Genomic DNA, 20,254 nt, shown 5'->3' with positions numbered 1-20,254 from the left:
TCAGTAGATCAGCTTTTTTCTTCAAGTCACCTATTTTCTTCTTTGTCATGTCGTGCATTTTTTCCTGTGTTATTGGGTTTGGCATTTATTGCTGCTGACTGCCTTGTTTCGAGACAATGGCTATTAGTGTTTAAATGTGAGACAGAGCAAGGCATAAAATACAGATGTAATTTATAGACTAATCTGAGTTGTAGTGGCAGTAAACAAGCTGTCATTACTGCTTGTAAATCTGCACAATAACCCTGATATATGTAAATATTTTAATTTCTTGACAGCTTTTTTCTGGGAAATATGTGCTGTAGTACCAGTAAAATGATTTCCAACCATGATCAGCCAATACATCTGTTTTTACTGTCAGTGTAAATATGTTAAGTTTGACTCTGCCACAGGAGTAATTACTGTGACAATACCTCAGCTGGCTGATTAGCTTACATGCTTTTGCTCTAATGTCCTTTAGCTTTGTGATCTGTGCCATTTCTTTGTTTTATTAGAACATGTGAGTTCATGCAAAAGTGTAACTTAATATACTTTTAAATTGTCTCATTGAGATAATTTGTTTTGTACATTTTTTAATGTCTTGGAATTATTTTGTTTGTAAATTTGAAGCACTTTAAGCTGCAATATGGGTAAAAGGCTGCTATAATTCAATTCAATTCAATTTTATTTATATAGCGCCAAATCACAACAAAAGTCATCTCAGGGCACTTTTCACATGGAGCAGGTCTGGACCATACTCTTTAATTTACAGAGAGAGAGACCCAACAATTCCCCCATGAGCAAGCACTTGGCGACAGCGGTAAGGAAAAACTCCCCTTTAATGGGATGAAACCTCATGCAGAACCCAGCTCTAGGTAGGCAGCTATCTGCTTTGACCGGTTGCGTTAAGAGAGAGAGAAGAGGGTGGGGGGAAGAGGGGGCGGGTGGGCACAGAGAAGCAGAACAGCAACAGCAACAACAACAACAACAACAACAACAATAGACACATGACTAGCAGCAACAAACAGCAACAGCTGGAGAAGGACAGAAGAAAGACGCCAATACGTCAGCATGTTCCATGTGGTTTCCTGCGGATGAGAAAGCACAAAGAACTCCGGGGAAGAAGTCAAGTTAGTAACATGCATTAATGGTAAAAGAATATATACAGATGGAGAAGAGGAGAGAGGAGCTCAGTGCATCAATGGAAGTCCCCCTGGCAGTCTGGGCCTATAGCAGCATAACTAAGGGCTGGTCCAAGGCGAGCCTGGTCAGCCCTAACTATAAGCTTTATCAAAAAGGAAAGTTTTAAGCCTACTCTTAAACGTAGAGAGGGTGTCTGCCCCCTGGACTGAATCTGGAAGATGGTTCCACAAGAGGGGAGCCTGATAGCTGAAGGCTCTGCCTCCCATTCTACTTTTAAAGACTGTAGGAACCACCAGTAAGCCTGCATTTTGGGAGTGCAGTGCTCTAATGGGGAAATACTATGAGTACTATGAGCTCTTTAAGATAAAATGGTGCCTGACCGTTAAGGGCTTTGTATGTGAGTAGAAGGATTTTGAATTCCATTCTTGATTTTACAGGAAGCCAATGCAGCGAAGCTAAGATGGGGGAAATATGATCTCTTTTTCTAGTTTTAGTCAGCACATGTGCAGCTGCATTCTGAACTGGAGAGTCTTTAGAGACTTGTTAGGGCAGCCTGATAATAATGAGTTGCAATAATCCAGCCTAGAAGTAACAAATGCACGGACTATTTTTTCTGCATCTTGTTGAGACAGGATGTGCCTGATTTTTGCAATATTACATAAGTGAAAAAAGGCAGTCCTTGAAATTTGTTTTATGTGGGAGTTAAATGACATTTCCTGATCAAAAAGAACTCCCAGATTCTTTGCGGTGGAGCTGGCCTCCAGCTCCACCGCTGGCCTCCAGCTCCACCGCAAACACCGTAATGTGTTTCTAAGGTGTTTAGGGCCAAGCACAAAACTTCAGTTTTGTCTGAGTTTGTGTCTGTGTTTTCGGATAATATTACCTAAAGGAAGCATATACAAAGTGAATAGTATTGGTCCAAGAACAGAACCTTGTGGAACTCTGTGTCTAACTTTTGCTTTCATGGAGGATTCATCATTAACATGTACAAACTGAAATTGATCTGATAAATAGGACTTAAACCAGCTTAATGCAGTTCCTTTAATGCCAATTAAATGTTCTAGTCTGTGTAACAGGATTTGATGATCACTTGTGTCAAATGCGGCAAATGTTTTTGTTTTTATTATGCTTTTAATTTTAGAAAATTAAAATGTTACAATAAGTGTTCATAAATAATAAAATAATAATAAAAATCTTACGATGGAGGTCCCCACACCGATCTCGAACTGGAGTCTCCCAGATCATAGACGACTGCGCTGATTACTGAGCTAAAACTTTACTCATCGCTTCATTGCAGACAGACCTCTACCTATTTATACACTCATAACACAGCACACCATGAAATGTGTATGGAAGAACTTCATAGGCAATTCTTGCTTTGCACTTTTCATTTATTGCCAATTTTTTACAACCTAACTTTGTGGAAAGGAGAAAGGGAACAACAGGTTATGGAGAGTCCCTTGGGAGCACTTGACGTGTGTCATTAGCTCAGCTTTATCTCTGGAGAAAACCCTCAGTGGAGCAGAGGAGTGAGACTGAGATAGCAATGTAACCAACCTGCGCACTGGCATTTGACGTTTTTTTTTCTTCCTGAAAACAAATATTTTTTAAAATATTTGTATAAAACAAATATTCATAAAAAACCCACTATTTCTGCTTTGCCGAATAATGTATTTGTATTTGGGCACACCCCTAGTATGTATACATGTTTGTATGTGTAGTGGTGGTCGAGTATCGTCTCTAAAGTAAGAGCATTGTACTTAGCGTCCTGTGAGCCATGGAGAAAGTGACTAGCATGCCCAGGATCCAGGACAGACCCCTGCTGGGATGAGGGAGAGCGGCGATGTAGGCAATAGTGTGGAGGATCCACACTGCTGGCAAAGAGGCAGAAGTGAAGCAGAGAGTCTGAAAGCTCAGGTCCAGTCAGAGTGTAGAGCAGGCCGACCAAATACACACAAACACACACATAGACACATACACACAATGTTGGAGTGCTTTATTGGATGACGTGGTTCAATATTAATTGAGGAAGACTCTATGTTTTAAGAATGATGATTTCATATTAAGATATCCTCAGCTACATATTCTTGGAAATATAAAATTAAATGAGCAACTTCCCATTTTACAAAGGCCATAAAACACCTTTTGTTTTGCAATTTGAAATGGAATGAAGGCAACACGGCAGACAACCCAAAACAGGTGTTGAACGCATCAAGTCCACCGACAACACAATGCTCTTCCTTAACCCTAACCCTAAAGTGCCTTTGAACTAAATTGCATCAAATCTTGTACAATGACCACATAAATGGAATGAAGATGGGGTTATCATACTGGCAGTGGTGGAATGTAACAAAGTACAAGTACTTTGTTACTGCACTTATGTACATTTTTCATGTATCTGTAGATTTAGTTGTGGGTACTTTTGACTTTTACACTGTGTTGCGTTACACGTTACAGTCACATTGCTGTTTTTTTAATATATGTATATTTTTAAAAGTAATCAATAGTGAGAGGGGAATTGGTCAACTGAACCAATCAGAGTGGCACCAGCAGCAGCAGCAGCAATCAGCGGTGATAAAATTCCCAAAATGGATTCGAGAGAACCCACCACCGAGGCTGAGTCATCAGACATGGACCACCCATGGCCCTATTCAAAGGAGTTATTTGAGATAACTTCTTTGTTTGAAAACACGAATTACTAGCTTTCAAAAATTCGCGATCAAATTTGAAGAAACATATTCTATGTAAAGGTGTTATCAGTGTTACATGGTGTTCAGGCATATACCAATTACATTATTTGCCCACCGCCCCTGCCGTAATTTTGCTTTTTTTAATTGAAATAAAACCCAGTTAGTTAATTTTCGCGTATCAGCACACATGTTCACCAAATAGAAAACTCTAATTTGTAAAATACTAAGCATGTTATCAATACTTAGTCGGACGACAGATGCTACAATTATAAACTGAAAGTGTCTGCACAGAGTAGCGGAGTGAGACATCTGTCCTCTATCCTGCTCAAAAAAAGCAAACTCAAATGAGACAAAAAGGTTTCACGTGCAACGTTTGCCAGGTGCTGGGCACTCTGGAACAAGTGTGGTCAATCCATCATAGTTGCAGAAGTAATTATAAGAGAGTTTAGGCTCCAGTTCATCTGCCCCAATGACACCAGGTGGAACTCCCAGTTTTTGGTGATGGAGTGAATACTGAGGATCATCAAAGACAACAGAGAAGGGTCCATCAGTCTCCATTGCACTTAAAGTCCACATGTAAGTGGAAGATAACCTTAAATTTTGAGGTTTTTTTCAGTGATCAACATTATTGATACTAATGCTGTTGACAACCCATGAAAAATTTAACCTACACACACTACTAAAATACTCCAATCAAAATATAACTCTAATTTGTAAGTTTCATGCAAATCTTTGTGATCAGGCTCATTTAATGGTTAATTGTAAATTACATGTTGATAGTATCATAACAAAGGCATGAAAATCTGCATCCTGTGGACATTAGCTAGCTAGTTTTATTAACTATTAGGGGTGTGCCCGAATACAAATACATTATTCATCACTCCTGGAGTTGGGGGTGTTCCCCAGGGATAAAGCTGAGCTACTGACACACACAAAGTGCTCCCAAGGGACTATCCATAACCTGTTGTTCTCCTTCTCCTTTCCACAAAGTTAGGTTGTAAAAAATAAGCAATGAATGAAAAGTGCAAAGCAAGAATCACCTTTGAAGTTCCTCTTTACATATTACACGGTGTGCTCTCTGTCTCTGTGTTATGGGTATATAAATAGGTAGGGTCTGTCTGCAATGAGGTGATGAGTAAAGTTTTAGCTCAGTAGTCAGCAAAGTCGTCTATGATCCGGGAGACTGTTTGAGACCCAGTGTGGGTACCTTCGTAAGGTAGTTTATTCATAAGCGCTTATTATAACACTTTAATTTTCCAAAATTAAAAGCGTAATAAATACAAAAACATGATTTTTAAGCCTCTTTCCACTTTTATTCAAATACAAATAATTTTGCTGCCTCAACAAATACAGATAAAAATACAAATACTGGACTCACTGCACATCCCTATTTACTACCATGGACACCCATGTCAGTGCTAGGATTATTCAGCTGAGAGCACATGTTCAGCTGTGATGTATTTATTTTCAATAATTATTTTAGCTGGTTAATTAAAGTAAAGTAAACCTAAATTCAGTCACGACAATGGAGTATTATATTTCTAATCTCTTATTATAAACTAGCATTTCATGTTTTAAATATTTTATACTGGTAAACATATTATCATGTATACAAGATTATGTAAAAATTACAATACAAGTAAGTTGTGGCATTTGTGGGGATGGTGGTTTCTAGCTAGACAATAGAATGAAGTCTCCTTGCATGTACTTTTTAGGAACAGTTGTACATAACCTAAATCTAATCATTTAATACTCAGTACTCTCTTCTCAGTTATTCAAATATCCAAGCCAAAAACACCATTCATATTAACTTATGAAATAGTTAACTAACATTACGTGGATATGTGAAATAATTTATTGCTGTTTGATGGTGTAACAGGTTCAGTCCTCCCAAGCTTTCTTCCCTCACTGAATACATTGTGACCATGAGCCCCATCTCCAAGGCACTTAACATAATGCACACAGAGGCAGATGTCCAATATACATCCTGGATGAGCAATGCGGACATGCTGAGACTGGGTAAATCATTCCTCAAATTGCCAGCTTTTTATAAATCATAAATGCTGTTTTATAGGAAAGGAAGTGGGTATTCTCTAATGAAACCTTGCAAAGAAGCACAGTAACTGCCATTTTGTCTGAGTTTAGTGGCAGAAAATTGTAGGTCATCCATGTCTTTATGTCCTTAAGGTATCCTTGGAGTTTAGTTACCTGATTGGTTTCATCTGGCTTCATTGATAAATAATTAGGTATAGGTTTAAATAATTGGGTATCATCTGCATAACAGTGAAAACTTATGGAGTGTTTCCAAATAATATTACCTAAAGGAGGCATATATAAGGTGAATAGTATTGGTCCAAGCACAGAACCTTGTGGAACTCTGTGTCTGATTCATCATTACAAACTGAAATCGATCAGATAAATAGAACTTAAACCAGCTTAATGCAGTTCCTGTAATGCCAATTAAATGTTCCAGTCTGTGTAATAGAATTTGATGATCAATTGTGTCAAATTGAGATCTAACAAGACAAGTACAGAGAGAAGTCCTTTGACTGATGCAATTAGGAGATCATTGGTGACTTCCACCAGTGCTGTCTCTGTGCTATGATGTGCTCTAAATCCTGACTGAAAATCCTCAAATAAAACTATTGTTATGTAGAAAGTCACACAACTGATCTTAGAGAGAAATGGAAGATTAGATATAGGTCTATATATGGCTAAAATGTCTGAATCAAGAGTAAGTGTCTTAACAGAAGGTTTAATTACAGCTACTTTAAAGGACTGTGGTACATAACCTGTTAATTAAGACTGATTGATCATATCTAGTAAAGAAGTGCTTACTATGGGTAAGACTTCCTTAAGCAGCCTAGTTGGGATGGGGTCTAAGAGAAAAGTTGATGATTTGGATGAAGAAATCATTGAAGTTAATTCAGGAAGGTCAATTAGAGAAAAACAGTCTAAAAATATATCAGGTTTTACAGCTGTTTCTAAGATTCCTGTGTTTGTGGATAAATCGGTGCCTGTTGAGGGCAGGTGGTGATGAATTTTGTCTCAAATAGTTAGAATTTTATCATTAAAGAAGCTCATGAAGTCATTACTACTATAGGAATACATGGATTTAAAAGAATTAAGGAATACATGGATTAATAGAATTAATATATAACTTTTCTAACAGATATGTTGAAATCCTATGTTAGGATCAGTGCTCATTCCTGTGTTGTAAGGTGGTGTGTTTAATGAATATTTTGACTTGTGTGTTTACTGCACTCAATTCAATCAGGAGAGACTCAATTCTTTGAAAGAAATTATGTTTATTTGAACAGCATGAATGATGAAGTGGAAGTCTTTGGATGAAGTGGAAAAGTCATTGGCGATTAGACCCCATTGTGATTTCACCAGATATGAAAGGGGGAGCAGAATGCAAGAGTAGAGTAGGATAACCCCCCAAAGAAGAGAACTGAGGACATATGACCCGACACCAGGTATACAGTCCTTAATTTGCCGGCAGTGAGGATTCTAGTGAGATACGAAAGGAGAATTGGACAGAGTGCAGTGATAATAACATTGTGATATGTAATCCTTATGCTTGGATGAATGAAGATGAAACAATGATGTAGATAGTGAGTTGGCAGACACTAGGATGAGTGGAAAAAGCCATGAGTCCAGAGGCCATGAGATGCTGTGTTAGGTCTGGGGACCATGCGAGGATGTGAGGTCCGGAGACCATGAGATGATGTGTGATGTCCGGAGACCATGGGATGATGAGCGAGGTCTGGAGACCGAGAGATGACGTGTGAGGTCCGTAGACCATGAGATGATGTGTAGGGTCCGGTGACCATGTACTAATGCATGAGCTGGTGTTGGGGTCTGGCGACCATGTGCTGATGTGTGAGGTCCGGAGACCGTGGGCTGATGCGTGAGGTCCGGAGACTGTAGGCTGATGCGTGAACTGGTGTGTGAGGTCCGACGACCATGTGCTGATGCATGAGCTGATGCGGGGTCCAAAGACCGTGTGCTGATGTGTGAGCTGGTGACATGTGCTGATGCGTGAGCTGATGCATGGAGTCCGAAGACCGTGGGCTGATGCGTGAGCACATATGAGAGGTCAGACAACCATGTACTAGTGCGTGAGGTCCGAAGACCATGAGCTGGTGTGTGAGCAGATATGAGAGGTCAGGCGACCATGAGCCGATGAGTGAGGTCCGACAACTAAATTTGATACATGGGGAAGAGAGTGGATAGCCCGAAAGCAGAGTGAAATGACCCATAGGTATGACAAAGCACTTTGCCATGCACCAGATTTGATCTTTGAGAGGAAGAGATGCCAACATGATCAGCAATGATAGCAATGAGCTGTGATGCCCATAACCTAGAACACCACCACCAGTTATATGTATGACTTACCAGATTGTGGTTTAAGAGATCTTAATTTGCGAGAACAGTGCTGACGTCTGGACGAATGAAGATGTGTAGGCAGAGGGTGACTGCCATCTCAGTTGTAGCAGGGAGGCAGATGAAATACCTTGGTTGGCGACAGAAGTAGCCGCCCTAACCTGAAAGAAAGCCCTGAATGGTGCTAATCTGAATGAAAGACAGTGGCAGATGATGGGTTATGATGAAGCTGTGTCGTTGCTGCTATTGAATAGATGTAACCAGCTGGTGTGACCAACAGATGTCAACTGACAGCCCTGGCAAAGTAGGCCAAGGAAAAACGAGTAACAGATACGTGAGAGATGTGAATGCAGAATGATATGAGAAATAAAACTACAGTCTATACGTGCAAAGGTGATCTTCCTGACTGAACTTATCTAAAGCTCCATTCATAGGAGAACAAGTGAATGAAGTAAAGATAATGTGTATTCTACGGATGATGGAGATAATAGTCTAAAAGTGTTGCACTTAGACTCTACAGGAGATTTTGAGTCGAGGGGCATTGCCCTGAGCAGCAGCAATATAAATCCCCCAAAATACAGGGTGCAAGCTCCCCATCATTAAAAGAAATACACAGCCTGATGGTTTCTCCTAAAGAATGCTTACTTACCAAGCAGGAAATGAAACAGGCCTTGTTTAATCATGAAGGTGGCATGATCTGCTGAGAGATGAAGCATAAAATTGAGCATGACACAGGAAATACAGTTTTGAGCTTAAGAGATTAAAATCAACAGTGGACCATATGTGAATAGGCAGGGACGAACACCCCCTGAATTGACTAGGTTGGACTGACCTGAAACACTGCAATATTGAGCTTAAAAATGTTAACATGGAACATAGATGGGAAGGGAGTCATGGTTTAATATATGAACATACCTTCATTTAATTTGCTTGGAGACTGTAGAATATGAAATTAAAGGTGAGACAGAATGACGCTTTAATTCAGGATTGAATGAATTAGTGTTGGCAAAACATTGCCTGAGAACTAAGGTTGATGAAACAGGGTGTCAACATGTATGAATGAATCTAATAAACAGGAATTAGCTAAAAGAATAAATTCAGACACCATGTCACTGGCGAAAAAGCTGGTAGAAGTATAGATCCCAATGTGGCTAAGCAACATGGTTAGCAGAATGTAGTTCCCTCAATAAAAGCATGCTAAAGACTTAAGCCACGGAATAACCACACTCCCAACTCTGAAGAAATGCCGCGGCTGAGGTAAAACGTTATGAGCAGCGCTCCTATGAGAAAACTTGAGAGCACCAAGAGTTTAACGTCGCTACTGCTGGGGCAATCAAAGTGAGCTGAGGTTGGGCCGTAATAAATATGCTGACAGTGATGTGGTCACGTGCTGATGAACGTCCTGATACACTGACGACAAGTTTGCATAATGAGAAACTAGTAAGCTGTCCTCCTGAGATGTAGTGCCAGGATAGCCAGCTAGTAAAAGACTATGCAGAGATGTAGTGTTAGGATGCTCCAAACTTCGTAGACTCAAGGTGTGAGAAGAATGAAAAGGAGATACATGAGGCATGTATCCCTTATGATGGAGAATGCCAATGACAATGCAGGGGATAGCCGGAAAGCAGGGAAATGATACAAGAGGCAGAGGAGCAGCTGTGATATGAGTAGGCCGTATTAGATCACAACTTGCGGCTCACGTGTACCATGAGGTGAGGAATTGACATCATGTGACATCACCCATTGTTTTGGAACTGCTGACTGGTAGCCTTGAGTTTAGCAATTTACCATCGCCATCTTGGATTTGACCGTTGCGATGGTTGATTGTGGAGCCAGGAGTGACCATATTTGGACGAAAGGGACCATAGTGCTAGCTGCTGCTTGTTTAGTATGGTGCATACGATCTATGGTGAACAATGAAGCTAATGTTAATTTCCTCTAGTGAAAAATGGCCTAAAAAACTGAACATCCAACTCTTTAGAGAGTCTTTTATCACAGCTGAATGGTGAACAAGCGAGACTTTTTTTTGCGATCAAAATGTTACGATACCTTCATGAAATGAAATTTTCCCACCCTAAAGCATACACTGCTTAATAGTCTTTTTGACTCTAGATAGGACCATGATTTACAAAATGAACAACCTGAGGCACTGAAGAAGACTTGACATTAGCAATTGAGACCATTAACTCATTAGGAAGTGTTTACTGAATAATCAAGTGAGAAGTAGGGTCATTTTGTCATAGACTTACATACAATCGGACTTCTTTTGCAGTCAATCAAATCGCCCCCTGCTGGCCATTAGAATTAAAATAGGTAAAAGGAGCTTCAGCATTGCTTTGCTTTACGACCAGGAGCTACCCATACCCATTTAAATGATAGTCGATACCAAACATATAATTAGACAACTACGTGGACATGCACTAGCGAGGAAAAATGCATACATATCAATAGCTAAATGCTGAAGAACCACATGCTGAGTTGAAGCTAGCATGGCAAATACCTTCTAAGTTTCTAGTGGTACTCTTACAAGTTCCATATATGCGTTGTTGAACTGCTATGATAAGTTGATCTGCTGCAGCATGGAGTCATGCGCAGGACTGTATGTGTTCTGTATGGGATGATTTATAATCTGAGTGCTTCGTGCTCTTTATTCCTACTTCCTACCATCTATCTTTTGCACTGGACACCTATCCCCTTCCATCAACCCATCCCTTGAATCAGTGTCTCCCCTAGTGTTCTTTGGTTTTTGCAATGCTTAGAGTTCATCGCTACTACTCCCACCTATGACCCATCACAGCACGTAAGCCTCTCAGATAGACATCCACTCCCCAGACACCCTCATATTTACTCTCACACAAAGCAAGACTGACCAACTCAGCCTCTCTCTATTTCTCTTCCACCTAAATTCATATCCCATGTGAATTATAAATAATAAAAGGATTTGTGAACTAATTTATGAATTATAAATTTTAAAAAGCTCTACAACTGAAGGTCCTCAGTCAATAAAGTGATGGCATCTAGTTAAGTTGTTTGTAATTTGTTGTTTATAGCTTGTGTGCTCTGTGAGGTCACCAGAGCCAGAGGGTGCAAAGGGCTTCCAAGCATGCGGTATCCTGACATAACCAGAAAAGGTTTGGTTGGTAGCAATTTATATACAATTATTTGATTAAGGATTTTGCTTAGGTCTTGATTTAAGAGGAAATGTCACTGTACAACAAAAATCTCAGGCAAGGCTGGATAACCAACTGAGCAAAAAGAGCAACTGCCCCAGGGCCCCATATTCCCACGGACCCCCAAAGTCACTGCATGTCATGTGGTTTTTGGCAATCTGATTGTTTGTAAACTTGTTTGAAAATTTGCTCCACTAAACACCTTCTGCATCATCAAAGAACTGTGTCGCTCTGTCTTATAGAGGGGTCCTGTGTCAAAATAGTTTTAAAACACAACTTATTTTAGATTAGATTGTGATCACATAGTGCATATTCCTAAATACATTTTGCAGGAGGGTCAAAGGGGCCCAACAGCAAAGCTTTGCCTCAGCCCTTTACTAACAGGTTAATCCAGCCATGCAGCTAGGTTGCATTTTGCATCACTACTATGAATTCTGGTTGTAATCACGTGATAAAAACCTGATGACCCACTAGTGAAGGTTGCAGACTGGTTGGCGGTAGATATGACCCATTTCTAAACCCCCCCCCCCCCCCCCCCTTGTGAAGAGTGTGGGGGGACTGAGGATTTTCCCAAATCCTGTTCAGAGATGGGGTACAGGAATACCTGGATTTCAGTTCCGTTCACGGATCTTTAAACAGTGACCAGCAAAACAAAGTAGACAAAGCTAAAATAAAGACTAATCTCTCCAGTACAAGAGACATTTTAGTTGTCTTTGTGGTGAAACATGAAGCCGGACAAACAGCAAAACTGGTTTCATGAACATGCAAGTTATTTGACAGACTGTATCAATTGATGAATCATCAATATCAAGATTAATTTCTTTCTATTTTAACAAAAGCAAGACAGCGTGAGGTGTGCAGTTAAAAACATGTGGATCTTACCTGTTTTTTTTCGCACAGTCACCATGAACAGCCAAGACAAGTCTGTCAAGTCCAAAGATCAGTTAGATGTAAATGCCTGGAATTCATCCCAGGTTGTGTAATTTGTGGGAGAAGTCCTGATCTGAAATAAGACTTTAACTTCCTACCAGGCACCCCTATTTTTGTCCAAAAATAATGTAACCAAAATAAAAAGGTTACTGTTCATAACCATGGTCTCATTTGAAAGGCAACTCTTTAAATTACAGAACCAAACAGTCAGAATGAGTGAGTGGTCCTGAACCAAAGTTACAGAGGCTAAAGTGTCCCACGGGTGGGACAGTGTCATTTGACATGTTAACTGGTACTCTTGTTGTCAGTGACTGAAATATTGTAACAACTTAGCCTCAAATATATGCACTAGCCTAAGATGTATGTACTTGCACATTTGAGACATTTTAAAGTCAATATTAAATGTTTTATTTAAGATTTTATTTGTGTAATATTCAACCCCACACAACCCCAGATTACATACAGTATTTTTGTACATCCAATGACAGTATTTTTAAAAACTCTCTTTCTGCATCATTTGTACATGGAAACTACAGAATGGTTAAGGCTAAGGGTAGATCATGGTTACAATTAACAAAAAGGCAAACCATCAACACCACTCCGACCTCCACATCTGTACTTTACCCTTCACTACATAGGCCACACACAGTCCCTGCGATGGCACTGAACATAAAGTATGCAGATCTGTCTAACATGGACGTAATTTCTTAGGATATATATATATTTTTTTAAAAAAGGCTATATTTTAAGTTGGATTCATGACTTAACATTGAGACATGATGTTATGTTGTAGCTTAACTAAGTGGATTTTATTCTTAAACATTTTAAATGGATGACTTTTTTGATTTTTTTTTTTTTGATTTTACAACTGTACTTTAAGTATTTCATGGTTGCACTTGAGTTTTAATACGTGTTCCATTACTTTGAGTTGCAATTAAATTGATAGCAAAGTTTGGTTTAAAAATTTCCATCAGTGAAAATTTTTCCAGCAAGTGAATGGCAACACAAAAAATAAATGCAAAGACCTTGGTTTAGTAATCAAACTAGTTTAGATAGCTGCAGCAAAAGTGAAATAAAAACAGATTTAGGTTTTGTGTAGGGATGTGAGCATGTGTAGAAGCTGGTGGTCATGGAGAGCCACGGAGAAAGTGAACAGTACGCCTGTAATAAAGGTCCTCTTCAACTAGTATTTTGTAGCACAATTTGTATACAGTACTGGTAAAAGAAATAAGGCACAAACTTGAAGGGTTGAATGTTTATTATTGAAATAGTTGCATGTATTAATTATGTGTGTCTTGTAGATATTGTAGCTGCCTCTCAGCTGGAATTGATTGAAGGCCGGCCCTGTGGAGACAAACAGATGCACCTCAATATAATGAGCTCATTGTGGTATAACCTTTGCCAAAATGATGGTGGACTGAATGTAGCGTTAACTGTTGCTTGATTGTGCAATAATTAGTGATGTCATGCTTGAAACAGACTACTCAACACTGTATTGACCTTTCAAAGCAGAAGTATCATGGCAAGATGTATCGACACCTAGCTTTACCACAGCAAAAATCACATGACCATCCCAAACAAACTCTATTAAGTCACACACGTATTGGGAGCGTGTTGTGTTGTTGGTTAAACTCTGAACTCGGTTGATTGAATCAATGACTGTAAATATTTATATACATTCAGTGTGTTGAATCATATGGTTTGAATGTGGAGCGGGCGCTTGTCAATCTCCCATAATGTTTAAAAGTGGGCAGAATCCCTCCAAACTTTGTGGGTTTTTGAGTGGAGATTTTTGCATATACGCCAAAGAGACAGCCAGGGGCAGTTTGATTAAAGTACGAGAAGTATTACATTAGATACATGCTCTAGAATAGGCAGACATAAATACACACACATACCTATACTGTAGATAGACACACCAACCAACACACACACACACATAAAAGCATACACAGATCAGCAGTTCGATTTAGTTGACTGATAAAAAATTTAGTGTGAGTGACAGAGAATTAGAAAGTGTTTGAGTGACTTGCTGAAAGTGAGAGTGTGCGATTGAAAGGCTGTGTGTGTGTGAGTGTTTGATAGAGTGAGGGAGTGAAAAAAGGGATAATGGAGGCAGCACCAGCAAGTGTTTGATCTGCGCTTAAGAGCTGGCAGTGTACCCAAACAACATTGGTGTCATGTGAACAGGTCTTCTCCAAAGCTACAGAGGTAGTGAGAAAGAAGAGGAGCAGACTGAAGCCTGATTCTGTGGAAGTGACTCTGTTTTTGATGACAATCTTTGACCCCCCCTGCACATACACATCACATGTTTATATTTTCTTTTTTCATTAGCACAGTCACTTTCCTAGTTGCACAAGCACATCCTTAAACACTATATTATAATTGTGGCACAATCACTTTTATTTCTTTGTTTCATGTCACTGTGTAAAGCCAGTTATAAATCTGTCACAGAGCTTACTGTCACTAATTCATCACAGAGTTTAAAAAAGTAGTAAGGGGTTACTATAAACCTTAAAATTACTATCGCTATATATATGTGTACATCCATCTACTGAGACAGTTTTTGGTAAATAACCTTTATTGAATAAGATGTGACAGAAAACATCAAACAGATGACATCTGTGAGTTTACTTACATCTTCCCTTTTCATGACATCTTGTCCCAAATCCTGTAAGCAATGTCAAAATTGCCCAGCAGATGTCGCCATGTTGACTGTATCAAATGCCTCGAAACTGTGAACCATTTTCAACACAGTTGCTTCATATGATTCACTGCTTATGAAAGCTTAATTTCTCCCATCACTATCAAGAATATAATGTGTAATGTTTGTGTGGGTGATATAAATACTCGTATTGGGCCTCATACTCCATTTGCATGAGACAAAGGCAGGCCTGCATGCAGTCACAGAGCCTGATAACAAGGAAGGGCACCAAGTCAAACAAAGCATGCTAAAGCATCCCAGCTTGCTTTGCTCAGTTCACACCTTGGTGTGAATTCATCTCTCATTGGCAGAGATGCACCAACACCACTGGAAGTCATGGCTATGCAGCTGTGACGTCACTGCAGCTTTAAGAACCGGCTGCATGAATTGAACATCGCCTGTCCATGTAACTGCCATCTCAATGAGCCAGTTTACTCAAGGAGGTAACCGCGTGCATGTGTAATTTCCCTCGCAAAGTTTGAAGAGCCTCCCCTTGCTGGACGAGCTGAGACTTCGCCCCATGTTCCCAAACACAATCACTGGATCCGAGACTGCTGCTGCAACCCAGTGCTCTCAACTTGCCTGCAGAAGGAAGAAAGGATTTCTTGATGGAGAGGCAGATAACTCCTATGCCCCACCATTCACCACGGTAGACTGCGTTTGTGCCACCGTGAGTGAGACAGTAAGTTGTTTTCGATTGAAAATCAGACAATGTGCATTACGTCTGTACGCGCACTCTCTGTGGACAAAGCAGCCCACAAAAACACACACACACACACACACACACACACACACACACACGCTTCCACTTGCATGTGTCTTCACTGTACATAGATGTATTTTTGCTCAGGTAGAATTAGATTTGACCAAAGCATCGGCTAACTTGGTTAACTTTGCTATTGTTTAATAAACACTGTTATACATTTAAAGAGAAGTCTTTTGTCATTATTGAGTCAGATAGGTAGAGTCAGAGCTCAAACTCAAACCTTTGTTCACCTGTGAATGTTGATATCCCTCAAATATTAGCATTCTTTGTGAACTCTTTTATAAGACTACCTCACTGTCTGGTTATTGGTCCCAATTTTCCGGGTGGTGCCCCATTATTATTCATTCATATTAAATATTTGATTAATTTTAATAATTAATAATTATCTCTGATAATAATCAATTATTGCTGATAACCAGCTGTGCTCCTCCCAGATCCAACACCTGGTTACTCTTCACCTATGCCATCCTAACAATGCCCAGGATCAAGTACAGACCCCTGCTGGGCCACACCGATGTAGGCGGTGGTGTGGAAGATCCAACAGCTGGCAAAGAAGTGAAGCAGAGCGGCTGAAAGCTCAGGTCCAGACAGAGTGTAGAGCAGGCTGACCACCACGAAGGGAATAATGTTCTCCAGGTCATTCTGGTGACATTTATTCAAATATCTATTCTTCCATTCAAACAAAGTGCAAAAAAAACACAATGGGCAACTGATAGCAACACAAACACACAACCTACCACATGACTGACTATTGTGAACATATGAACATATTGCACTGACAGATATAACTTGCAGAATAGGATTAGGATTTTATACATTGGATATTTTCTGTTAAATAGAACACATTGTATTGTCAATAGAAAGTGTAACCCTTTTTACTAAAAGTTATGAAATATAGTAATGGTTGCAGGGAATATATATCTATATATACATATATATATATGTATAAAGCAAAAACAAAAGTCTTTAGATTCAGGATTCAATCAGATCCTATTCTCTTTCAGTCACTTTAGTCACTGATGTGAACTCAGTCCTCGTGTCCCACACTTATCATCCAGAACTAGCTAATAGTTCTATTTGTACCATTGTGGAAGTGGCAACTTTTCATCCTACCGCACTGTAGAATGCGTTAGTTGTGTGTGAAGAGACAAGGTCCTTGAGTCCGGGATTTCAATCTTCTGCATGCAACTGAGTCTCTAGTTCCACTCCATTGGGTTGTAGCTTGCCATCAAACATCCAACAGTGTCCAGGCTCAAACTCCAGGTAGGTCCAAAAACCTGACCTATAGTGGGCAAGGTCAGAACTCACATTCAAGTTTCTAATGTGAAATAGTGGACCATAAAATAAAAGCTAGAATACACCTCATCAAGTTCTCTCATTGTACTCTATATTTCTTAAAAGGATAACATCAGAACTAATGAGACATTAATAATTGTAAAATCCCATCATAAACAACATAGTAGTCTCAAGTTTCTGTGTTCTCATAGAACTGTGGTTACTAAAACACACAATTAGAAAGAATACCAAAACACTCCCTCCTTCACATGGCAATTGGCATAAGATGTCTACATCAACATTAAAAAACATGTGCTTTTGTGCCCTGCACCACTATAGTCACCTGCACAAAACATTTTAACAACTAGCAAAGGTGCAGCTCAGTGTGGTTTAAAGGCAGAGGTTAAGGTGCTAAAAACAGCACAAATAAACATTGAGTGGACAACAGATGTGCTTGAAACAACACCAATAAACATTCAGTGTATAACTGATGTGCTAACACTGAATACATCAGCTAAATTTATGTACTTCACTGTACAAAATTATATTTCCATTTTGCTAACACTTTTAGCAAAAGCAAGTTCTATTTGGTAGCATTAGCGGCTAGCGATCTCCATTAGCCTTATCGGCTGGCGATCTGTTAGCATTAGCAGCTAGCGCCACAACAGTCAAAAGACATCTCATCAATGCGGTTATTTCTCAGTAACCAGCAACGACAGGACTCTCTGATCATACTCACACAGTACTCGGGGCTGATTTAGCTAACTTTAATCAACTTCCTTTTTAAGCTTTTATCCAAGATTAATGGTTAGCGCTCGTCACAGTGGCTGCCCTCTTCCTCGCTGTGACTCAAAAGAGGAAGTGAAACTCTGGCATCATGGATGTATAAAGATGTATAAAGAGAACTCAACAGAACTAAACTAAACAACGCAGTCTACTTTACTTTTAACATTATCAAACAAAGAGAAATGTTCTCCCCTCGTCCTAGTAACGTCTTTGTTCTCCCTCATGGCAGAGTTTACAACTCTGATCAATCTGATCTCTGGCTGTGATTGGCCACTGCAGCCTCCAGCCGCAGGCTCAACTTTCCGGCCACAATCCGGTGTGAATGATCTCAAAAGGAACTTTTTGGAAAATAAAGATCATGTTTACTGTCTTGCTGTCTTAACCTGTCCAGAGTCAGAATCGAGGATCAATAATCATTTTTCTCTGTGCTTCCAGTACAGCCGGCATGTTTTTGCCAACCTTAGCAGAACGAGTATACTCAAAGGAGAACAAAAAAGCAAAGAAAGAATCCTGTTGGCAGACAGAATATTGATATCCTAACCACTTTTGTTGAATCAAATATTTCAAGTTAACACAAACAGGACTGTGAAGCCTGGTGTCTCCAGTGTCAAAGTTCTGTGTTTTGTGACCGCCATCCACCATGACCTCCTCCCCACGATTTCAGTGCCATACATACATGTAGCACTTAATCCATTCCAAAGAAGTTGCCTGTGAACATAATCCAGGAAGTTATTACATTTCTCAGCACAACTTAATCAGGAAAACAATTTAGTAGTATTCTAGGAGACACAGTCACCAAAGTGATACAGTACACAGGATGGAGCAAGTGAAGGGGGTGATCATCAAACTGGGAGTGTTGCATCAGAATGGTATGTACCTTATACTGCATTCATTTCATATTAGTGTTACAGTAATTAGCAGTTTCTGACTTGTAAATACTGTTCATGTCAATGTCCAAGCCCTAATTATGACTCTGAAAGTGAGAGGTTCCCAGGAATACAACCAAATGTTGTACAGTCAATTAATTGCAGCCATACATAGCAGACAAATGCAGACATACAGCTCAGGGGTGACCACACCTTTGTGGTTGCAGCCCCCAGACTGTGGAACAGCATTCCCCTCCCTATAAGGTCTGCCCCCTCCATTGACTCTTTTACATCCAGGCTCAAAACTTACTTTTATTCACTAGCGTTTGAATCCTCGTGATGTGGCTGATTTTTGGCTTGTGCCTATGCCCAGGTGTTGTCTATTTGTGCCTACAAGCTGTGTGCCTTGTTGCTTATGTCAGTGTTTCTCGGATTTGTGATTTTTAGCTAGTTAGCACTTTAGCGGGTTGTTTTTAAATGTGCTTTATAAATAAATTTGACTTGACTTGACATACTTGAGTTGTTAGATGACATGAATGCCATAAACATGGGTATCTCCCACTCTCTATCCATCACATATAATATAAACACAGCATTACCACCTAGACTGTGAGGACATCCCTTTTTTCTATAATTTTTGAGAATATTTCACATACACTACCCTGAGACACAATTCTGTCAACATTGTACATCAGAGTTTCTCAACACTGCAGATGGGCTTGCTGGAGATATTTACAGTTTGCAGCTTCCTGATCTTTTAAAGGTCTAATGTGAAGAATTTAGTGGCATCTAGCGGTTAGGTTGCAGATTGCAACCAAATGAAAACACCTCCCCTCACCCTCCCCTTCCAAGAGTGTAGGAGAACTTAGAGTGGCCATGGAACTTGCGAAAAACACAAAAGGCCTCTCTAGAGCCAGTGTTTGGTTTGTCCATTCTGGGCTTCTGTAGAAACATGGCAATGCAACATGGTAGCCTTCATGGAAAGGGACCTGCTCTCTATGTAGATATAAAGGGCTCATTCTAAGCTAACAAAAACACCTTATTTTCATGGGATTATACAATAATTAAAACATACTTATGAATATTATATTCCATTTCTGCCAAGTCCATTCCACAAGATGCCACTAAATTCTACACACTGCACCTCTCAACAAGACTAGGTCAAAACCTAGTAGATGGCTAGATTGTGTATGGGTGTGCAAAATTGTTGTCAATTTGTTTCAGAAATAGTTGGTAGTAGTGTCTATAATGTTAATTCCTGGATATTAAATGGTCATATGGAGGCTGCAGTGGAAATTATAAATGGAAGTTTTGACAGCATTGGATGCAAATTCAGGAGGCTCATCTCCACCCAATTATTGCAGTTACAGCAAGTGCATCTAAACTGATATAACAGCCTACATGAATGTCATGTTTTACTTGAAAGACTCTTATTTTAATACTGTTGTTCATAGTTTGTGATGTGAAAACACCAGAGAAATAAAAAGTTTGTGTCCTGGTATTTAGTTCAGTTATAAAATCTAAACACACCATGGACCATATCTCCTGCCAGCTGCTGA

The 20,254-nt window shown here is 39.6% G+C and overlaps 1 protein-coding gene across 1 annotated transcript; it reads right to left on the bottom strand.

Annotated features, from left to right (window-relative positions):
- Window positions 1-2,601: 2,601 nt before the first annotated feature.
- On the bottom strand, window positions 2,602-16,557 carry LOC137176260 (uncharacterized; the record flags this gene model as incomplete). Its single annotated transcript, XM_067582448.1, has 3 exons — window positions 2,602-3,042; window positions 7,441-7,886; window positions 16,242-16,557. Coding segments are annotated over 3 exons (945 nt in total), but the record flags the coding sequence as incomplete, so codon positions are not given.
- Between the last annotated feature and the right edge of the window lie 3,697 nt (window positions 16,558-20,254).

This window comes from Thunnus thynnus, chromosome 23, assembly GCF_963924715.1.
Source record: "Thunnus thynnus chromosome 23, fThuThy2.1, whole genome shotgun sequence".
Classification (NCBI taxonomy): domain Eukaryota; kingdom Metazoa; phylum Chordata; class Actinopteri; order Scombriformes; family Scombridae; genus Thunnus; species Thunnus thynnus.
Note: the sequence above shows the minus strand (reverse complement) of the source record. Positions and strands in the feature narration are given on the sequence as shown.